At 35.3% G+C, this 23,575-nt stretch overlaps 1 protein-coding gene across 1 annotated transcript in view; it reads right to left on the bottom strand.

The window, feature by feature from the left end:
* Window positions 1–22,147, bottom strand: part of LOC120627971 (synaptotagmin-7) — a 429,893-nt gene extending 407,746 nt beyond the window's left edge. The window contains exon 1 of the mRNA XM_039896112.1: window positions 22,049–22,147. Within this exon, the coding sequence (XP_039752046.1) occupies window positions 22,049–22,062 (14 nt within the window). The 5' untranslated portion in view covers window positions 22,063–22,147. The remainder of the gene's footprint in view (window positions 1–22,048) is intronic.
* Window positions 22,148–23,575: the final 1,428 nt, after the last annotated feature.

Genomic DNA, 23,575 nt, shown 5'->3' with positions numbered 1-23,575 from the left:
TTTAACCCCTAATTTAATAACAAGCGTATCGGTGGCAACCAAAATATGTTTTCTTTTGACTTTTCCTGGTCTTTTCGTTCGTTTCCGATCGATCTTATTGAGGGAGGAGACCCTGGCTTGAATTGGGCCGGTTATAGGTTTATATGATGATGATGTTTATGAACAGTCTAAGATGTTGACAGGCTAACCTGTTAGGGTTATGAACTTATATCAAACCAATACATATTTGGTTTCGCGACGCGGCGTGACGTCGCGCTAGAACTCTAGATTACTTCGGGGCACGTCTTTGTTGGCAGGGTTATAACCTGCTGCGTCCGAAGCCTCCCAGAACAACTCTGCTTAAAGATACTTTTAAGAGCGTGATTTGACTAGATTAAATATCAAAAAGTTGCAGGCAAAAGGCAACCTTACATGCTATGTAGCCGCTTTGGGTTCTTCTCGACTTACAGTATTTTTTGGCATTGTACCAAACCTTCATGTTATATTTATTTTTTAACCAGCTGTTGCCCGCGTCCTCATACCTACGCGGTTTTTGGTTTTTCATAATTCCTATGGGAACCGTACATTTTAGCGGGATAAAATTCAGTCAAATTAGTTCCGTAGTTTTTGCGTGAAAGAGTAACAAACACCCATTCATTTCATTTATAGGATAAAATAACCAATTTTTTTTAGGAAAACTCCTTAACAATTAACTTCCCTGCAAACGGTAAAAGATATATTTTGCAAAAGGTGATGAGATAACACTTTACTATAACTCAGATAAATTCAAACTTATCCAATAACAAAAGAAATAAATATCCGACAACATTCGTTGGACACTGCTAAGTTAAACATGAAAATTACTATATACCTACTTTGTATATCGCTCGCTGTTATATACCTAACTGCCTAGTAGCAAGGAAGATACCTAAAATGTTGGACATTTTACTTGGTCAAGACTTAAAATTTTGTGGAATGTATATTTTTGACGGCCGATTGGCGCAGTTTGCAGCGACCCTGCTTTCTGAGTCCAAGGCCGTGGGTTCGATTCCCGCTACTGGAAAATGTTTGTGTGCTGAGCGTGAACATTTTTCAGTGTCTGGGTGTTTATATGTAGGTATATTCTAAACATTTAAGTATTATTATTCATAAAAATATTCATCAGTCATCTTAGTTCCCATAACACAAGCTAAGCTTACTTTAAAGCGACGTGTGTATTGTCGTAGTATATTTATTTATTATTATTTATTTACTTTTAGTTGGTATTAGTAAGGCGGAATGAAACTGTGATAGCCTAGTGGGTAGAAGTTTGAATCCCAGCACGCACCTATCACTTTTCTAAGTTATGTTCGTTTTAAGCAATTAAAATATCACTAGCTTCAACGGTAAAGGAAAACCTGCCAGAGAGTTCTCCATAATGTTCTCAAAGGTGTGTGGGGTCCACCAATCCGCACTGGGCCAAATTGGTGGACTACGGCCTTAACCCCTACCTATTTAATTGTGGGAGGAGATCCGTGCCCCGTAGTGGGCCGATAATAGGTTGATATGATGATAATTAAGTCCTAAAAGTGTCTAGAGAAGACTCGCCTCAGAAATCTTTTTTTGTTTTCGTTATAGTACAGACAAATTGCACGTTTTTATCCGATCCATCTCATTCCAGCTTTATGTAAATGCCGGACATTAATCAGGGACAGTAAGCAAATTAACAGGATTTATGGTGCCGCTGAAAAAAGGCCAATTAGAACGTATTTCCACCAGATGCTGTTAATGGCTCGTGTTATATGGAGACGCCCAGAAACCATTCACTTTGACTGTTAAGCTCATAAAGGAGGTACTGGATGTGATTTATTTTATATCATCCGATTGCGCTTGGAAACCTACGTAGACCTTACCTATGATTTATAACTAGTATATTATATATCATACTTATCTCGGATTATCGTATTGATTTTACTATCTGTAATACATTCTACCTATGATTTATAAGCGGTGATCTAGGGCCTTGGGGATAAAACTTTGGCTTCTCTTTTCGCGAGAAAAAACTGTCTGTGTTACTCTCAACAAACTCTATGCCAAAAATCAAATTGTTTGGTTGTTTAGTTATGGCGTAAAGGAGGAACAGGCAAACAAACACACAAAGAGTTTTTCCGTATTGGAGCAAAACATTCTTGTTTTCATTGAACATCCCATTTTATCAACGTCATTAAAATTTACATAAAGTTTACTGCTTGACCTTTTTCAGGGGACTGAATAAAGGTTCCCCAGAGAGGGGAAAAGTTATAAAACTGACGTGACAAGGTCGTGGGGCTGCGGAATAAATAAATTATGCAGGTTACAATAAAAATATAATATGGATGGCACCAGGAAGCCCTACCTGTTACCATAAACGTGCATGGGGTTCGACAAGGGTTCAGAAGGCGGGTGATGTAAAATGAAAACATTATTTACAAATAATGGACGGCCGACTGGCGTAGTGGGCAGCGACTCTGCTTTCTGAGTCCAAGGCCGTTTCGATTCCCACAAGTGGAAAATGATTGCTTGTTTGTTTGTTTTAAGTCTTTATTGCACACACACATTTTATATAAATTAAACACAAAAATAGAAGAAACTTTAAAATAAAAAAATAAAATAGAGCGTGCAAAGGCGGTCTTATCACTGAAGCGATCTCTTCCAGACAACCTTTGACGGTAGGAAAAAAAAAGGTGCAGCAATTTGAGTATAAAAAATATATATTTATATATATAAAAAATAATTTTAATAAACTACTTACTCATAAATTCTAATGCTACATACATATTATACATAATATATATAAGTATATACATATTTAAGCAATATACTACATTGTGTGCTGAACATGAAGGTTTTTAAGTGTCTGGGTGCTTATCTGTATATTATAAGTATTTATGTATATTATTCAAAATACAATTAAAAATATTTATCAGTTATCTTTGTTCACAAGCTTCGCTTCCTTTAGGGCTAGAGGGCTAAGTGTTTATATAGTACCTATATTTATTTAACGTTTATTTTATTTATTTATTTAAATAAGTATTTTCGTATCAGAGGTATCTCGTATGTAAGGAGCCTCTGCTCATAAAATAATTGGTAGTGGAAGGCTTCGGTCGTGGCTAGCTACCACCAAACCGTCAATGACGTGCCACTAAGCAATTTAGCGTTTCGGTACAATGTCGCGTAAAAACCGATGAGGATTAAGGACTACAACTCCCATATCCCTAGCAGGTTAGCCGTTAGATTGCAGTCAAGAAATAACTTGTAGTGGAATAAAATAATAGAAAATGTCAAAGAACTATTACCGGTTTCCTTAAAAACAAAACAATTGAACTTTGATCATCATGACGGCATCATTACCAGCCAATACCTGTTCACTACAAGGCTTGTACGGGTGGAGATTTTTGTGACAGAGCTTATACGGGTAAGTACGAAATCAGCATGGCAGACCATGCTTATTTCTGCCGCTAAGCAGCATTGTTTGGTGGGCTTTTACGACTATTGTCACAAGTTAGTGAAAATAACCTGTACCGAAGGTTTAACGTGTTCTCTGCTGTTCAGGGGATGACACCACCATTTTCCCAACAGCTGGCACTGAAAATTATTTAACAGGAAAAAAAAACAATACCTTGCAAAGCTTTGGCAAGACGCGGGTTTCGAACCCAGGACCTCGTCCGTATTTAAGCATGATAACCACTACCACCAAAGAGGCAGTCACCACAATAAGGAATATCAGGATACAGTTCCTCCGCACTCTATATTTGCGCATGAGAGCGATCTTCAATAACATTTCAGCGATAAAGTTAACTACAATAAAAATAGCCGTTTAAAACTCATTTTCGCCTAAAATTGCCCCAAATCGCCAATTCATATAACTTATCTCATTATGCGGTGACAAAGTGTCTGTCGCCAAGTAAAATCATATTTTAACGCCTTTCACCAAGAGGAGGCCAAAGCAAAATTAACCTTATGTGATTCGAAAAAGGTTTCAGTTCGTACGATTAAGGATTTTTGTAAGTTACAAGGCTGCAAGATATTGGATCCCTACTATTAAGGATATAAACACTGTAGAGTCGTATTAGTAAATATACCTATACTGCTTCGTTGGCCTAGTGATTAACTCGTTTGAGTAAGGACCCTTCATGGTTCATGGTTCGATTCCCGAATGGACCAAAAAATATGCTTGGACTTATCTGTAATTTTTTTTTAGTATCGGCCCGATATTAGCACGTTATGCCGTCGTTTTCCAGCGTAATATCACTACACAGGTTAGGTTATGTTAGAGGTATAGACGTTATATTAAGTCCATATCCCTAATCGGTTTTTACGCGACTTTATACAAAAACTCTAACACGTAAATACGTGTCACAGCCACAGCCGACGCATTCCACCAGACCAGACCAGAAATTATAATATAAATTCTAAAAACCCCCGCCGGGAATCGAAACCAGGGACTCCCTAATCATAACCACTTCGTCAGGAAGGATTCGACCTTCGCTTTAGTGTATTCAAGGCTGAACTAAATAGAAAAGGGTTGGTTTTAACAAATCTGAAAGCTGATATAAATCGTCTTAACGTTCGAAGTCAGGCATGTGATATAGGTTCGACAGTTTGATTCTCTTTCCTGTTCGACAGAGAAAGAAATATCATGGGTAACTAAGGAATGGAAAAAAGTTGAAAATCCTTTCAGAAAGCAAAAGTTTAACAGATATTATTTTATCTTTTTCATTTAATATGCCCGCAATTTTGTCAGCGAGAATTACCGATGCAGTAAATTTTCTTCTTACAATATGAAGTTACTTTCAACATCATCATCATATCAAGCTATTACCGGCCCAGTTCAGGGCACAGGTCTCCCACATATGACGCCCTAATTTAGCAATCAATCAACTTGTTGTCTTGTAAGAGAGATGGAGAGTAGCATAGACTACTTTTTGTCTGAGGTAAGCAAACGTTTCCCATGGGATTCGTGAAAAACGTAATAAACGCGGTTAAAGAACGCGGGCATAATCATTATATCAACCCATTCACGAGTCACGAGTCTCCTCCCACAGTGACAAGGTATAGTATAGCTAGCTGACCCGTGCAACTTCGTCTGCACCAAATCGGTTATTACCGGAAAACATAAATAAAATGGCATTTTCTAAAAATGAATTCTAGCTAGATCGATTTATCGCCACCGAAACCCCCTGTATACTAAATTTCATGAAACTCGTTGGAGCCGATTCCGAGATTCCAATTATATATATACAAGAATTGCTCGTTTAAAGATAGATAAGATAGATAATTAATAAATACCTATACAATGGATATTAATAATACATAAATATATATAATTATTTCAAAATGAGAGTCAATAATATTCTTTAAAATTAAAAACTAACACCGAATTCAATTGATTTCTATTTGTATTGGTTGCTTAAAAATTAAAGGAAAGTTGTTCTTTATCTCGAACTATAAACTATACTTGTGATAAGCAAAGCAATGCCCTTGGACCCGTTTATTTAAATCGTTATGAGTGACAGTGGTTAGCTATATCAAGGTAGTTATTGCGGGCTAATACTTTCGACTAACGCTAAGAAATGACAATGCCTCAATAAATAACGCCTTATCTAAGGAGATTCCTAGGCAAACATCAACCGTTCACCAATAAAGTCAAAGTCAAAGTCAAATATTTCTTTATTCAAATAGGCACATATATGGCACTTGATGCGTACATTACATGTAAAATATAACATAGAAGTGAGTTGATGGCGATTACTAAATTCGTCAACTTAAAACTAAAGCTACGAGGGTTCCAAACGCGCCCTGGTCTAAGAAGAAGCCCACAACAAACTTAGCCGGTTGTTTTTTTTGTTATCACCATCTCACATTGTCACTTAAAACCATTAAATAGTTATCAAGACTCGTTTTCTTCCGATAGACATCGCCTAATTCGTTAGGCATTCCATTTAGGCATTCATACAAAATAACTTCCGCTATATAGTACCTACACTTCAAAACTTAAGCATCTTCGGCGGAAATTAAATGCGAGGTCATTATTAAATCAGAACACAATTATTATCGCCCAAATTACTTTTATTAATGATGTGCTTATGTTTGATACTTGATATATCCAAAATGGCGGAACTCCATGGTAACAAGAATAATTAACCCTATTTACCTTTAACTGGTATACTAAGGCGGCATTCTTTGGGAGAAATTTATATAGGTATATCTCTTTAAACAGAGGGCACTACTTGTAGGAAAGTGCAAAACCAACTCCATCACGCTAGGCCAAGAAAGCCGCAAGGTTACCACACACTAACACTTCAAATACTCTTTTTGCAACACAATGGAGGAGGTATTGGCGACGCTTCGTTTAATTCAAAAGGAGCTTGAGGAACAAAAAACATTTATAAATAAAAAAGGTGAAGAAGTGACGGAAAACGTAACAATAAACATAAATAATATTTTAGAAGAAAAATCGCAGTCATAGAAGAAAAACACGAAAATCTCAAGAAAAGAGTGGAAAACCAAGAACAAAGAATATACTTTTTAGAAAAACAGGCAAGGCAGCGTAATCTGGTATTTTTTGGCCTTCACGAAGACGAAAATTCCTACTCTAGCATGGAAACCAAAATAATAAAATTCGTACATGAATATTTCACGATAAAATTAGACTACATTGACCTAGTAGCCATCAGAAGAATAGGAAAAAAAAGCGACAAGCCACCTATAGTTGTTACCTTTGCAACACTTGGTAGAAAGATTAGTATCCTCAAAAATAAAGGAACTTTAAAAGGTACACCATATTATGTGAAAGAGGACTACCCCCAATCAGTTCTACAAATAAGAAAAGAGCTACAAGAGCAAGTAAAAGCTGAAAGAGAGAATGGAAACACCGCCATAATTAAATACGAAAAGCTTGTCATTTTAAAAAATACCAACAACAAACAAACAACAACGCCTACCAACACCAACAACAAAAAAAGAAACCTCTCAAATTCGCCGGTAAACGCTGTTAAAAGCTATGCTGAACAGAGACCGCATGCAAACAAAAAAACAAAATCTCTAGCTACTCAGACAAAGCAAAGATCTTCAAGTTGCTCCGAAAGCGTTTTAAAACCGGGAATTTTAAACTTCCTAACTAGCAATAACAACAACACAAACTTCCAGGACAACACCAGGAAGGCATAGCAACGAGCACTCCAGCCGTTCCCAAATAATTACAAAATAATTGAAGAAGAACATAAAATACACATAACACATCTTCCAAGACGGCTGGTCACCGCGGAAGATTCCGACCATAACCCTCCAAGCACATCATCATACCACACAAAACAAACAAAGAAGGAAAAAAATCACCTTTATATAATAACCTACAACGTCCGAACACTTTCATCATATGACAGAATATTGGAAATGGAGAAAGCGCTAGAAAACCTAAAATACGATATAATTGGTATTTCAGAAGTCCGGCGCCTCGGCAATATAATAGATGAATATGAAAAATTCATACTCTGTTTTACTGGACAAACACCGGGCCTATATGGAGTTGGCTTCATAATAAATAAACATTTAAAACAATATATAGAAAGCTATATTGGTATTTCTGAACGTGTCGCTCTACTCAACTTAAAGTTACCATGTAAAAGATTGTCTATAATACAAGTCTACGCCCCGACAGAAACATCAGACGAAGAAGAAATAAAAACCTTTTATAAAACTATAGACACAGCCATAGCCATAGCACACGAGGAATTTATTCTAATGGGAGACTTCAATGCAAAAATAGGAGAGCCACAAAGTGACGAATACACAATAATGGGGAACTATGGGTACGGAGTAAGAAACGATAGAGGGCAAAAACTTATAGATTTTGCAATGGAAAATAAGCTTGCAATTATAAATACCTTTTACAAGAAAAAAGCCAAAAGAAGATGGACTTGGCGCTCTCCAAACGGTCAAGTTAAAAACGAGATAGACTATGTACTGTCAAACTATCCGCAAATGTTTCAAAATGCAGAGACACTGAGCATAAACTACCCATCAGATCATAGGCCACTCAGAGCTCAAATATCGCTCTCAAAACCAATAAAGAGTAGACGAAAGTACGTAAGCAAGCTAAGTAGCATCCTCAAAGATGAACAAAAAATTAAATTATATAAAGAGAGGCTCCAAACTAGTTTATCTCTACTCGACGCAGGATCGAATGAATCAGTACAAACATACTATGATAAAATAATAACTTCTATCACCAAAAGTATGCAAGACATACATAGTTCAAACCATACGAAAAGAGACCGCAGCATACTAACGGAACACACAAGAATACTATTGTGCAGAAGACAAGAACTACAAAAAGCCAAAAACAAAACTCTGCCCATGAAAAACGAACTTAAGGCTCTATACAAATTATCAAGTAAATGCATAAAAAATGACTACAAGAAATACAGAACCGAAGTCATTAGTAAGTACCTAGAGCAAAAAGGAAGCCTAAAAAGAGGATACAAAGAGCTACGAACAAAGAAAACGTGGGTTGAAGGTTTAAAAGAGTCTGGTATAGTAACTTATAACCGTAAAGATATCATTAAAATTGCGACTGACTTCTACAAAACCTTATATAGCGCACCAAAAACGCAAAGCAGTTGCAGTCTGGATCTGAATGAATCCGTTGAATCCGAGGGACTACAACGCTCTATAAAGCCAGTACAAGCTATGGAAATTTTAGGAATTATAAACAAACTTAAACCTGAAAAATGCCCAGGGTCAGACAATATTACAAACGATGCAATTAAAGCAGCCAGTATTATACTGGCTCTACCACTAGCAAAATTGTTTAATATGATACTTAAAACAACCCATACTCCATCACAATGGTCGGAATCTAATATTATCTTGCTCTACAAAAAAGGAGATCCTAAAGACATAGGCAATTACCGGCCCATTAGTCTACTACCAAGTATATATAAAATCTTCTCTACAATGTTAAATCAAAGAATAAGCGCAACCTTAGAACAACATCAACCCAAAGAACAAGCTGGTTTTAGGAAAAAGTTCTCGACTCTGGACCATATACATGCTTTAGAGTTAGTAATAGAAAAATATCAAGAGCAGCAAAGACCTCTCTACATTGCATTTATTGACTACCAAAAAGCCTTCGATACTGTCTCACACGAATGTATATGGGAAACACTAAAAGCACAAAATGTAGAGATCCAATACATAACGATACTAAAAAATATATATAAAAACAGCACTAGTAGAGTAAAGCTAGAATCTATTGGACCAAGTTTTCCAGTGAGTAGAGGAGCTAGGCAAGGTGACCCTGTCTCCCCAAAAATTTTTATTGCAATACTAGAATACATCATTAGAAAGCTAGATTGGAAAAATCAAGGCTTGTACATCCAAGGCAAATACTTGAACCACTTGAGATTTGCAGACGACGTAGTTTTGCTATCAGAAACGAGTAACGAACTTCAAAATATGATAGAATCCTTACACAAGGCTAGCATACAAGTAGGTCTACAAATGAATGTAACAAAAACGAAAGCCATGACCAATTACATAAGATCAGCTATAAAAATTGAAAATGACGAATTAGAATATGTCGAACAGTATAATTACTTAGGAAAATTAATTGGATTCAGTAGAGACAGAAACGATAAAGAAATTGCGAGAAGAATAAAAAATACGTGGAACAATATTGGAGCTGCAAGGAGATATTTAAGAGTGATATACCTATAATACTTAAGAAGAAAGTTATGGAATCATGCCTTATTCCATGCCTGACATATGCATGCCAAACATGGAAATTTACAAATAAAACAAAAAACAATATAAATACATGTCAAAGAGGAATGGAACGGAGCATGCTAAACATTAAAAAGCTACACAAGATAAGACACACAAAAATAAGATCAGCAACGAAAATAATAGATGCACTAAGCTACGCAAAAAAACTAAAGTGGAAATGGGCGGGTCACGTGGCGCGCCTCACAGATCACAGGTGGACCAAAACAGTAACCACATGGAGAGGCCCACCAGGCAAGCGCAACAGAGGCAGACCGTGTACTCGATGGGATGATGACATTAAGAAAATCGCGGGTCCACAATGGATCCAAATAGCTCAGGATAGGGAAAGATGGCAAGTCTTGGAGGAGGCCTTCACCGAAGAGGGTTCCTGATGCATAAAAATTATACATAAAGTAATAATAGTTGAATAATAGATTAAGTAGTACATAATTCACTGTAGTTGTTAGTTAGTTGTATAAGTTAAGTACAGGAAAGTTATAAGGCTTAAATAAATAAATAAATAAATCTCTTTAAAATCTCTTCGTTTCTGTTAAAAATCTCAGTACCAGTCCGAAGTAAAAAAAATTATAGGTTTCCATATTACGAAAATTAAGCTTTATTTACTATACTCCGCGAAAAGCAGAGTGGGTTTGTCCGATGTCGGAGCGAAACGTGCGTCATGAGAACATTGCCGAAGATTGGTTTGGGTTTCCTGCTTTTCGCGGAGTATAGCAAATTACATTGAATTAAGAAGATATAGAATCCTCATTCAGCCATTATTGTATGCAGTGCATTGTGCAAAAACAGTGAAAACGACGCGCGCACGTCTCACTTAATACCTGCGGATAGCGCTCACAACTTTATCGTGGACGCTTTGAACATTAGAGATAAAATAATGAATGTCTATTATTTTAAGCTATAAGTTTTTGTTTTTTTTTTTTAGTTCCGCTACAAGTCAGACCTTGATTGCAATCTCACCTACTGGTAAGTTATGATGCAGTCTTAGATGGCGGGCTAACCTATGGCTGGGGGTATTTAATCATACCAGAAAGGTAGATCGCTTACTACTAGCTACGGCTGAGACCAGAACATTTTGGATAGAAGCCGGCGGAACTCCATGATATATTATGAAAATTAAGCTTAATTTGCTATACTCTGGAGCATCCTTATTCCTCAGGATATGTTGCCTTAACAATGAATAATTGTAAAGTAAACCTCTCATCTCAAAATCTAACAGTAAACAAAATCATTTTGAGTTTTGGATTTACGATACTGTTAGTAGGCTGACTACGTAACAGATACATTGTGACGGTAGATTGACAACTTCCCCAGAGAGAAGAGTCTCATGTGTAATATCCGGCTATCGATGTCCAGTCCATACCGTTATAACTTCGAATAGCCTTCAGTTTTAAAATCAAATGCAAGGTGAATTTCTATGAAGCTTTGCTTTATAATTACAGCTGTTAGTCCTTTTTTTCTTTGATTCTAATTTAGGTTTGATTACAACTGTCACACATTGTTTATTTTAGTGTATTTTGTGACAGGCTTCGTCCGTGGAAGTACTAACGTCATGCTTGTTGATACCAAGCCACATTGTTGCAATGAAACATGGCGTGCCGGCGTGCCGCTTGGTTGATGGTGTGATTACATGCACATAAGGGTTAAACCTTCGGCTCAGGTTAATGGACGGCACGTTGCAAGATGTGTAAAATGCATGACTTACGACATGGTGCCCTGTTCACAGGCGATAGTTTTCAATCAGGTGGGCAATCTATTTCACCCGTCTTTGTTACTATAAAAAATAACTACTAACATTTCAGTTTTTATTTAAATGGTGTCTGTTATGTATTCCATCGTGATTAATTAAATATACTACGACAATACACACATCGCCATCTAGCCCCAAAATAAGCGTAGTTTGTGTTATGGGCACTAAGATAGCTGATGAATATTTTTTTATGAATACTATTATAAATATAATACACATAAATACTTATAATATACAGATAAACACCCAGACATTGGAAAACATTCATGTTCATAACACAAACATTTTCCAGTTGTGGAAATCGAACCCACAACTTTGGACTCAGAAAGCAAGGTCGCTGCCCACTGCGCCTGCCCACTGCTCCACTCGGTCGTCGAATTCCAACAGTATTATTCTAAAATTATTTGCATTGCAATTTCTAGCCTTCCAAGCTTAGGTCGCATTCCAACTAGCAGTTAAAAAGGTTTCTTCACGGCGTAGCGTGTCGCATGGTAATAAACAAAAACGAAGAGTTTAGTAACTATGATATTTACATGATGCAGATTGAGACATATATTTCAAAAAAATATAAAAACCCCAGAATTTTTATGCAGTGAACATTATTCTACTAGTCAAGCCCTTTCATTTGATACCCATAACCTGAAAAAAAAATGTGATTTGTCATCATAAAATGATGGTGAATAATTTTGTTCATTATCATCCTTTCAGGATATACGATGCCACATGCAGACAATCACAGACACACAAACACACACACACACACACATACACACACACACATACACACACACACACGCACACACACGGGTCAAAAATGAGTATCAAACAACTAATGCCCGTTTTCACTAAACCTATGAATCGCCTTAATCGGATTTCTAGTGATTTAGATTTAATTCCTAGAGGAAAGAAATGCTTCACGAACTCTTATGTGATATCTAACAACTTTAGGGGCCGTCTAAAGTTACAATACCAATTCGACGGTTCGTAAAGTTTAGGGGGCTCGTAAACTATAACTTGACAGACGAATTGACAAAAATTTTATGTGCAATGTTTTAAAATATAATCAAGTCACGTTTTTAATTACGATGTTAGTCTTTTATAATAAATGCATTATAGTTTTCTCTTCGTTTCCGTTGGCTACACACCCTCCTTGAGAGTTCACGAATTGTCGGGTGTTAATAGAATTTTAATATTTTCTCTGGCGTAGAGAATATCTCATAGGTTTTTTGCAGCGTCATGCTGTCTTGCATAAAAAGCATCCGCCCGTAATGCACCCGGGTGTAAAAATACGCTAGGAAATTCCCTCGCGATGAAATGCATAATGATTCAAATTAATGTAATAAACGAACTTAACTTGCAAAGAAGACATTTTTTACGAAGGTTTATTTTTTTTAAGATCTGTTATCGCGGGTTTTAAATAAAAGACCTCCGTTTCCTATTCTTACTCAGTCGTTAAACCGATGTAAAAGATTTATTTAATTGTTTATTTAACCAACGACACATTTCATAATTGCTTTATAATGTTGTACTCTCCTCTTAAAGACTAACTCAGCATGCAGTATTAAGATACCAAGTCTGCCTTTTGTAAACGGTTTTTTTGGTTGTGCAGTAAATTAAATAAATAAAATAAATAAACGACTAGTAATATTAAATACTAATGATTTTTATCATTACACATTATCAAACTAAGTCGCTCTCTATGTTTATACGCTGAGATCTTTTAAACTGCGCAATGGATTTTAATTCAGTTTTCAGCAATAGGTGGTGTAATTCGAGAGGAAAGTTTATTATTAGTGTATATGCATATAATAAAAAGCGATGATATTGGGAGCTCGACTTCACTTTCTGGGGACCATAACGCAAATTCAATGAATGTTGATGATTTTTTATTTGGGTCAATATTTTTATCTCCTTGATGAATTAATTTTAAAATTATGCCAAAATCAAAAGCTGAAAAAAATCGTGAATACATCGTGAAAAAAAAATGAAAATAAAATTTAAAAAAAAACGCAAAAAGTTCTACGGATATAAGGGATTTGTATAATACTGTACTAGAAGCCGACAAAAAACGCAGGCAACAGTTAGTCGGATACAAATTCAGCAAGCGCTAAAAAAGCGAATGACTGTCTCCCAGCAGGTTAAATCGAAACTTGTAAAACAAAAAAGCTGACGGTATTGATCCAGTCACAAAACAAAAATATGAAACATGCTATCCGTTGTGATCCAATACGTCAAAGTCACAAATTTATGAACAAACTTTCAATGTTCCGAATAGAACTCTACTAATAAATATTTTATGCTTTGGCACTCATGGCATGTCATGGCATTGGAACTTTGAGGGTCAACAATTAAGAATGGGGGGGGGGGGGCTTGATTCAATCCCGAAGCTCGCACCTCTAGTTAGAGATTGTTGGGTTATCAAAATTAAGCTTAATTTGCTATACTCCGCGAAAAGCAAGAGAATCTGTGTGGTGTAATTTATAATTTCTTCAATCCTTATACTCTAAATTACGAGACGATTATTTACGAGAAATTAAGCTTAATTTTGATAATATATCATGGATTTTATTATATTTAATATATTAAATATTAATATATTTAATATTCAAAGTAACGCCTACTTCTATCCAATATTATGTGGGTTTTTAATTTTTAATCAAAAGATTATTGCTTACTCTAGCGATGAGGGAAAATATCGTAAATAACTTGTTTCATAGTTCTTCATTAATTCTCATAGGCGTGGGAAGTCTACCAATCCTTACATGGTCAGCGTGGTAGAGATTCGACCTTTCCTATCCTGATAGAAGTCTGGTGTCGTGTAGTAGGCCGGTAATGGGTTGACAACGATGGTGACATTACCGATATTAATCCATGACAGCGTACAATCATTGATTTTATCAATCTCTATTAGTTGTTGTCTAATTCAATCGTTATATTATTACAACAAACCCGAAATATCAAGAGGTTGGGGTAGTTTTTTGAGAAAACGAATAAAAATAGAGGAATTTAAAAGTACTACCACTATTATTTCTTTCTGCCGCTAAACAGCATTGTCGCAAGGCGTGGTTGCCGGTGTAATTACAGGCACATGAGACTTTGCGTATACGTCTCAGGTTGAAGAATACAGAGCAACACGCTGTCTTTCGTGCATGCCCTGTAAAATATGCAATGGTTTTCCATCTACCTATTTTCCATATATCTATTACTTAGTCCATCAATTATTTTATATAAATAAATATACTACGACAATACACATATCGCCACCTAGCCCCAAAGTAAGCGTAGCTTGTGTTATGTGTACTAAGACGACTGATGAATATTTTTATGAATAATATACATAAATACTTTAGAATATATATATAAACACCCAGACACTGAAAAACATTCATGCTCATCACACAAACATTATCCAGTTGTGGGAATCGAACCCACGGCCTTGGACTCAGAAAGCAGGGTCGCTGCAAACTGCGCCAATCGGCCGTCAAAGAATTATCAATTATAAAAAAAAATTTAATACAAGTGCAGTGACTGCAAACTGCTTGTCTGGTGGTATGTGATTGTGCAGTCTAAGATGGCAGCGGCCAAATCTGTTAAGGGTGTACCACTAATCGGTTTTACGTGGCATCATACGTCCGACAGTATGTAAAGGCTAACTACATGGATTAGAGTCACTACAAACAGACAGACCTGACTTTTTAAAAGTGCTTGCTATCGAGGCCTACTAGGCCTTGGTTCTTAGATTACTTTTACATTTCTTTGTGGTTGGTGACAACTTTATTGCTTAGATATTTAAAATTTGAGAATGAGTAATAAACTAGGAGAAACTCGACTGGTTGAGTACTTTTGGACGTAGAAACCCGATCTTCATAAGAGTTATATTACATGAAATTATTATAACGTAAAAGAGCTCTTACAGCAAACTTAATAATATAGTTTCGCGCTCATACATTTTCATTATATATTAAAGAGGTACAATAAAAGTCAGTAATGAAAGAAAAGTGAACCATCTGATATCCTTTGTAACAAATCGCAGTTGATAAATAATTCTCTTAATACCATATATCACGGAGATAGAAAAGTGTTCTCTGTTTGGAACATTACTTCCTTTATGACATTCGTGCTTACAATAATAATGGCTGCCGAACTTTCCTAATAAACCGCTTTTATTTAATGTTATTTTATAAAGTTTTTTTTTTAAATCCTTTGCGATAATGTGTTTTTTACTAAACTATTGATGAGTTTGTTGTGGACTCATCTTAGTCCAAGGTACGTTTAAAACCCTCGTAGCTTTAGTTTTAAGTTACTGAATGTAGTTATCACCTTCACCTCACAATAATGAAAACATTATATGTACCAATGCTTCATAAGTGCCTGTGTTAAACCTGCAGCTTTTATGAGCTTGCTGGTTGTAGAGGAAGATTCCTAGTTCAAATACATAATTTTCCCTAAAAATTTACCCTGTTTCCTTCTAGGTAAAACAATTTAAAAATATTTGATGATGTCCGCTGAGGAAGTCTCTCGTCAATCTCCCAAAGTCGTCATATCGTTTTAATAAGACGAACTAGGGGACACGCACTTGCAAGCAAGGAAATGTGGACTTCCCACATTTGCCGCAGACAATTAAACATAGAGAAAACAATCAAATAAGGTTTGAGATTGCGTCCTGCGTGAGCCTTTCTCGAGAAACTTGCTCAAACAAACGCGTCATCGGAAATTTAGTGCGCCACCGTAGATGGACGCTTTAGTTTAACTCTTTTTGCTCTTTGTGAGATAACTTTCACAGCGGTATAGTAGGTTGATTCTCCAGTCGTTACGGTATACATATTTTCTATCCAGAAATTCAGTACAAGCCGGAATTCGGAATATGACGTTATTCTACCGCATGTCTCGAAGAGCACGTCAAGACGTCTGTAATAGTTCATTTCACTACCAACCCCCATTGCAATAGCGTGGTGGACAGCGAACGAAAAAAAATCGGTTGTGTCTGTGTTGGTGAATCAATGCTCTGCTCTCCTTCTTTCTCATTGAGGAGAGGATTCTCTTCTTGACGAGAGAGGATTGGAGAGGAGGATCTTGACGCTATTTGGAACGTAACTACATTTACCTCACACAAATAAACAACAAACCAACACAAAGAAAGCTCAAATCGTAATCTTTCAGTAAGTCGGGTAAAAAGAGACTCCCAAACCGCTATAAATCGTGGTTACGAGTATGAAATATACAGAGCGAAAATATCAGCTCTATAGGTACTACGGGTCAATGTTAGATGTTTATTTAGAGTTCTCACTACAGAAATAGCTTTGTGAACGTTATTCATAAACTAGAACCGAGATCAGTCAAAAGAAAAATGCTTTAGCGACGCTTCAAAATGTCGTAGTCTGTAAAGTGATAAAAGTACTACATTTTGTTCTTGCATGTTTTAATACTAATAGGCTAAAAAACTTTATATAAATTATCATCTTGACGTACTGCCCAGGATGACCTTTGGCACAAATAGTTATTTAACAAAAAAATTGTTCGTTGATATATCATTATTCATTATTCATTATTCAAAAATTATAGACTCCATACAAATATTCACTTTGTGTTATTTGAATAGGTTTCAGAAGAAGATAGAATAGAATAGAAGATTTGAATAGGTTTGAAGAAGTTTCTAAAACCTTACAGTACCGCAATACAAACCTTGAAAATTGTTTATTAAATCTCTTGGTTGACCTATCAACGGTGATTGCACTGTTTTAGAAGTATAAATTTAATGGAATTAAACAAAGAAAAGTGTTTCTTTAACTAAGAAATTAATTTTTCATTCCGTCAGTTGTGCGAATTTTTTCCTTAACAAAATTTAAAACATACTTTACACTAAAAAAAATTATAAGGTTGTTTTCATTATAAGACGAGCTAGAAATAATCAAGCGTAGGTTTTTATAAACATGGTTTTGCGAAACAATTTCATAGAGCAACGGTCTATTACTTGATTGCTTCTAGATTCTAAATCTACTTCAGTTCACGAGCGCGTCCCAAGCCCCACTTCACAAAGTTCCAAGCCGAGCTTCAATTTGGTTCTGGTGAATGTGAGTATTAGAACGAATAACGAAACAACCAAATCTGCTTATAAAATCGAATAAATTAAGCGGATTATTATAACTTTATAAATAACTTTTGCTACACTATTGATGCAATTAGTGGCATAATAACTTATGAGATGCCTGTACAGATTGCATTCATTCCATTATAGTGTTATTAATTTTTTTTTTTCTTATTTGTAATTAAAACAGATAATGTTTCTAAATTTTGAATATAATCTTAAACTTGCGTACTTCACAACAATATACTCTACCTTATTTAATAACTAAGAAGAAGGCACTATAATATTTATATAAATTTTTGTTTATTACACTATAGTGTTATAATATACTATATTTTCTCTTTTTTGTATATGAATAAAATACATTGACTTATTAATAGCGTGCCTCCCAACTATATACTCTTAATAAAATTTAATATCTTAAGAGATACCTCTACAAATTGAATTTACTACATCAGAGTAATATATCACATTTTACGTTCTTTCGTAATACTAACGTAACGAAACATGTTACAAATGTAACTAGGTAGAAATCTAATAACTTTGGACAGTTACGAGGTACAGAACATTTTCCTTAGTGAGAGTGGCATTTACAAATGAAAGATAAATTACGCGTTATTTCCTTCGACCCTAAATAAACCAGATATGCTGTCAGTCGTATCTGGGTTATTTTCTGTTTGAAGAACTAGGATACCGTTACCCGGGGAAACAAAATAGCCTTTGTTACCTATGTATGCACGGTTTCTCAGATTAACATACCTTGGCAATTTCAGTAGAGTTAGCTTGCATAAACTACACGGCTAGCATGGGCAGGAGACAATTTTCTCCCCGGGGAAAGGGTAAAATTATCTTCTCCCAAAGCTTTATCAATTCTCAGAGCATTGGCGATCAGTTGGGAATAATATCCAAATAACATATGTGTTATAATAAACGGGGGTAAACTTCTCCTATTCCATGTTCCCCTGCTTTAGCAGGTGGACACGTTAATTATATCAGGGGATATAATAATATAACTTGCTATTCTCACTTAACCGTTAGAGAACTCAACACACCTTTGTAAAGTTTCCTTTGTTAAAGTGCACTTAATATTATCGAAATGATACAATCAATGTTTGGGAAGGCTGGCCCCTAAGATACGGGATTTCCTAATTTAGGGGGGAGATTCCAAAGATTTATTGTACTGTGTTTTAAATATTGAATAGAACTTTGCGGAAATTCATGATATATTATGAAAATTAAGCTTAATTTGCTGTAGTCCACGAAAACCAGGAGAATCTGTATGAATAATTGTTAAGTGCTGACTTTACAATTATTCATTGTAAAGTCAGCATCTCTTGAGGATGCTCTGGTTTTGGAGCGAAACGTGCATATAGGGTGTATTGCCGAGGATCTGTATGGTGTGGAGCATAAGGATTGAAGAAATTATAAATTAAACCATACAGATTCTCCTGCTTTTCGCGGACTATAGCAAATCAAACTTAATTTTCATAATGTACTGTGTTTTTCTAATTAATATTTTCTATTTCTATTATAATCGGCGAATATAGTTTTTGTCTCCTATCCTCCTATAGAATCCTTGCATCACTGAGTGACGCTGACTATTATTCTTTTTGGAGCAAATGGCGCCATTTTTAAATTTAAAAAATTCGAACAGTGTCCGGCTGTGATTGCTATTTACTTTTGTATTACTTATTCTTTGCATAGATATTAGTTAGTTTATATCCGGCACAGTCTCATGGGATACTTTCAATTCCAGGAAAACTATATCCCACGGGATTTTTTGATATACAGAATAAACGCGGACTGTAATTTTAAAGTATATACTGCTCCAAGCGCAGATAGTAGTCCCACTGGATTTGGCGGATTAAAGTAAATTCAGCTTACTGTTTTTTGTGTGGGAGATACACATGAAGTAAAGTACTCCCAGTGGCGTGCATAGAGGGTATGCACAGGGTATGCAGATAGAAAATCTCTAGTAAGAGTTATAAATACTTAAGGGTAGGCTTATTATAACCCTTACAATGCCTTTTCTTAAGTTTTTTATAACTCGTACTGAAGATTCTCTTCATTTTATATTATCTGCATACCCTGTGCATACCCTCTATGCACGCCACTGAGTACGCCCATGTGTACATACTAGTCACATTATTAATTATAGATTACAGATAGCAAAAACATTGCATTCCACATTCTATCCCAGAGAATCCGTGCTTTTGCAAGGATAAACAATTAAATAAAAATTCAAAATTCATTTATTTCAAGTAGGCCTAACATAAGCACCTTTGAAACGTTAAATCAGTCTGTTTGTAGTGACTCTACCACCAGTTCGAAAGGCAGATTCTACTGAGAAGAGCCGTCAAGAAACTCGGCCGATAGCTCTTTTTCACCATCATTTCAATTTTTAAAACTTTCTATCTTGTGAGATAGAGCGGAGCCTGTTTCCGAGAAGCGTTGTCTTTAAGAAATTCATAAATTGTATAATAACCACGATATATTAAATGTGTTTTAACACATTGTTTAAACTAATGCATTGGTAGGTCCGAATTACCTTGGGGACAAGTAGCCTATGGCACTTTTCGTCCCATAAACTGTGTAATATCTACGTAAATAAGTACTTGATACAAAAAACACGAACACTACGAATTTTTACATTTACATGAAAATTACTCCACGGTCGCCATATTGTTTTTTTTTTTAATAGTAATGATTGACGGACCCAACAATGGTCCACTTGGTGCTAGTTTTTCCCCGGACGAGCGCTGTCATAGAAAGCTCTACTACTGGTAAAAACTTTTCAGAAGATTTCAGAATTTTTGTTCTGTAATTGTAGGGATTCTAACGGTTCCTAATAAATAAATAAATAAATAAATGATATGATGATGAAGTTATTTTTGGCAAAACAGTTTTTAAAAAACGTTGCTTGAACTTAAATAAACGTAGAAAAGGGATCCGTAATAACCTATAGCAATGAATATAAAGCACGCCACATAAAAGATGTGTCTTATATAAAATGTCTCAGGGGAGCAAAGAAGGTTGGTAGGTATTCACTAGAGACCTTGGCATTGCAAATGTTATGAACTTGGCAGTGGATACCTGCGCTGCCTTTGCTGCCAAGAGTGCCAAGTACCTGAGTATTGAGTAAGTTACACACGTAACTTTATTTAATGCTGTATCAAGATTGACTGCATTATCAAATAAACTAATCCTAACTGCCTCATGTGTCATGTGTCAAGTTGTGACAATTAGAGATAGATCTTGTTTAATTATATATTTTTTTGTCTTTATGTCACGTGGATATATTTAACTTAGTTAAGTATCTCAAACTAAAGTTAAGTCCTTAATCGTATAAGTATTTTATTTCATATGGCTGGTCCAATCGAAATCCATCAATCTAAACTATGCCGTGAGATAAAAAAAAAATAGGCTTCTGCGGGAAAATTCCTTAATTTCACAGTAAACAGAAATTTTTCGCAAACAAAGTTCCGACCTACCGCTAATAAAAGGTAAAGAGACAGTACTCCATATTATAATATTGCGGACTATTTTTAATCGACTTTAATAAATTGTAATTTTTTTACGGTTCTCTCGGTTCATTTAAGATGTTTCAGTTTGTTACTATATTTATTTAAATAAAGATTTCCAAGGATGGATGACAGATCTTAACAGAAACGAATAAATCGCGTAGATACTACCACTCCAATTTGAGTAAGAAAACTGCTTAAAATAGGCAGAAAAATAAAAATATCAATAAGAAAAAAAGATTCATCATCATCTTTCGTTAAATTTCAAAAACATTGTAATGGATTTTTAATACATTCGTCGATATTTACAGGTCTTTGTACGAAAAATCCTAATTAATTACAAATTAAATTATTTACGCGGTAAAATAATGTTCACGAAGCTAATAATGTTCACGAACTGAATATTATTTAATTGCATTAATTAAATAATTTGCTCTTCTGTAGACCCGGCAAATATAGTAGATTTTATCTTATTTTAAAAACATTTTTTATGTAAAAATACGAATTATATTTTAAAGGTTAGGATTTAACCTTAGACTGCAATACTATAAAATATAGGTTGCCTTTAAAAGATAACTCTTAGTGATAAGGTCGCCTTTGCACCCTAGCATTAAGTATTAATTAACTAACAATTAATTGACATTAACTATTACTGTTTTACTTGTGCTTTTCCTATTGCGTTGTGTTACAATAAAGTTTCTCTATTCTATTCTTATTTTACTATGAGCAAATAACTAAATTATAACTTAAACAAACAACTGCAACTATAATTTAACTAAGATATAAAAAACCCCAGATACGGGCTCTACAATATTTTCACTATTGTATGAAAACTCAGGTTGTAACTCTTTCAAAACTTTGATCACTGCCAGAGGTTTTTTTTATTAAATAAACTTATAAAAACTCTACCTTCGAAGACTCATCCTGGAAGTTTTTAATTGGCACTTGACACAATCACAAAATTCACAGAAATAGATTAAACAACGTTGAAACCACTTTAAACTTATGAAATTCAGAAAGCGTAGTTTTTTTCCGTTATTACTTCACATTTTAAAAAATGGAATGCCGCATTCGTATTTGGAACGGAATATAAATATTATAGACTCGAATACAAGTTGAAGCCTCCGATTTCGTGAGTGGACTGAATTTCACCGGTTCCAGCTTTGATATCAAAAGGTATAAGCCAAGCTAAATTGTACCTTAACGTTATATAATAAAAGTCACTATTTCGTAGATTCATATTTTTCTGATCAACCCTTCACTCGAAAAAGAAGAAAATACGACCTTATTGTCAGTTATCAGGGTCGAAATTTCAGTGTAGGTATTTGGGTATTGCTGAACAATACAAATTGTGTGCTTCCCATTAGGACTCCTGTATTTGCTCCCTAATGATGACGACGTAGATATTTTAACCGATACCCATTCGCAATTTGCCAACGAACTTTTTTATTGGTTTTGTTATTATGCGATAGGTTTGTTTCTTAATGAAGTTTCTTTTATACCATTTCTTTACTCGAGATAGTCTGTTGGAATGATAATATTTTTTTTTGTATAATGGTTTTTCGTTTTACGTGCATGAAGTTTTTAGTGCGATGATGGGACACTAATGTGGAGTTCTTCGAATTCAAAAAAGGCGCTGATGGGACACTATTATTTAAAAGGCAACTTTAAGAAAGCTTTTGTAAAGGTTACAAATTAATTTAATATTTTTAATGACATTGGGCACAGAACGGACAGCAGCGTCCTTGTGCTACTACCATCATCCAATGCGATCACCAACCCGTTTCATCAGCGTGGCGATCATGGGCATACCCTCTCGGTGTCCTTTAGTCCAGCAGTGGACTGTTATGGGCTATTGATGTTGGGCATTGGCATCATAGTAATGTGGTGGTGATCGTTACTAACAACCTTAATACATAAGCTGAGGCATAAGTGGTTTTTGCAGCTGAATTAACACTCTCGCTCTCTCTCCTTCTCTAGAGATCTGTACAGCTAGACTCCGCAGCCATTTTTTTCCATTACCAACTATATGGAAGTTCTCTCTGATTTCTTATGGAATGGACGAAACGTTTAGTTTTTATAGTACCTGTAATAGGTAGCTTTAGTATTAAGTTTACGAATGTAGTTATCGCCATCACTACTCACTGCTATGTACACATTTTGTATATAAAAAAACGCATCAAAATTGCCATCCATGTACCTATTTGAATAAAGAAATATTTGACTTTGGTACTAAATATTTAAAAGATTACAGATATAGAGAACAACCTTGGTTTCGGTCATATTCTACGCTTGTCTCTGAAAAAAGAAGTATGCAATGGAGCAGGCCTGTTCAGAAAAGCTTTAAACATTTTTCCCTCGAAGTTACGCAAATTATAAGTGGCAGGAAACACGAGCGGCCGAGACGCCGGAAATCTCAACGCCTCAACGGTATAC

This window comes from Pararge aegeria, chromosome 12 (assembly GCF_905163445.1).
Source record: "Pararge aegeria chromosome 12, ilParAegt1.1, whole genome shotgun sequence".
Lineage (NCBI taxonomy): Eukaryota > Metazoa > Arthropoda > Insecta > Lepidoptera > Nymphalidae > Pararge > Pararge aegeria.
This window is presented reverse-complemented; position numbering and strand designations above follow the sequence as displayed.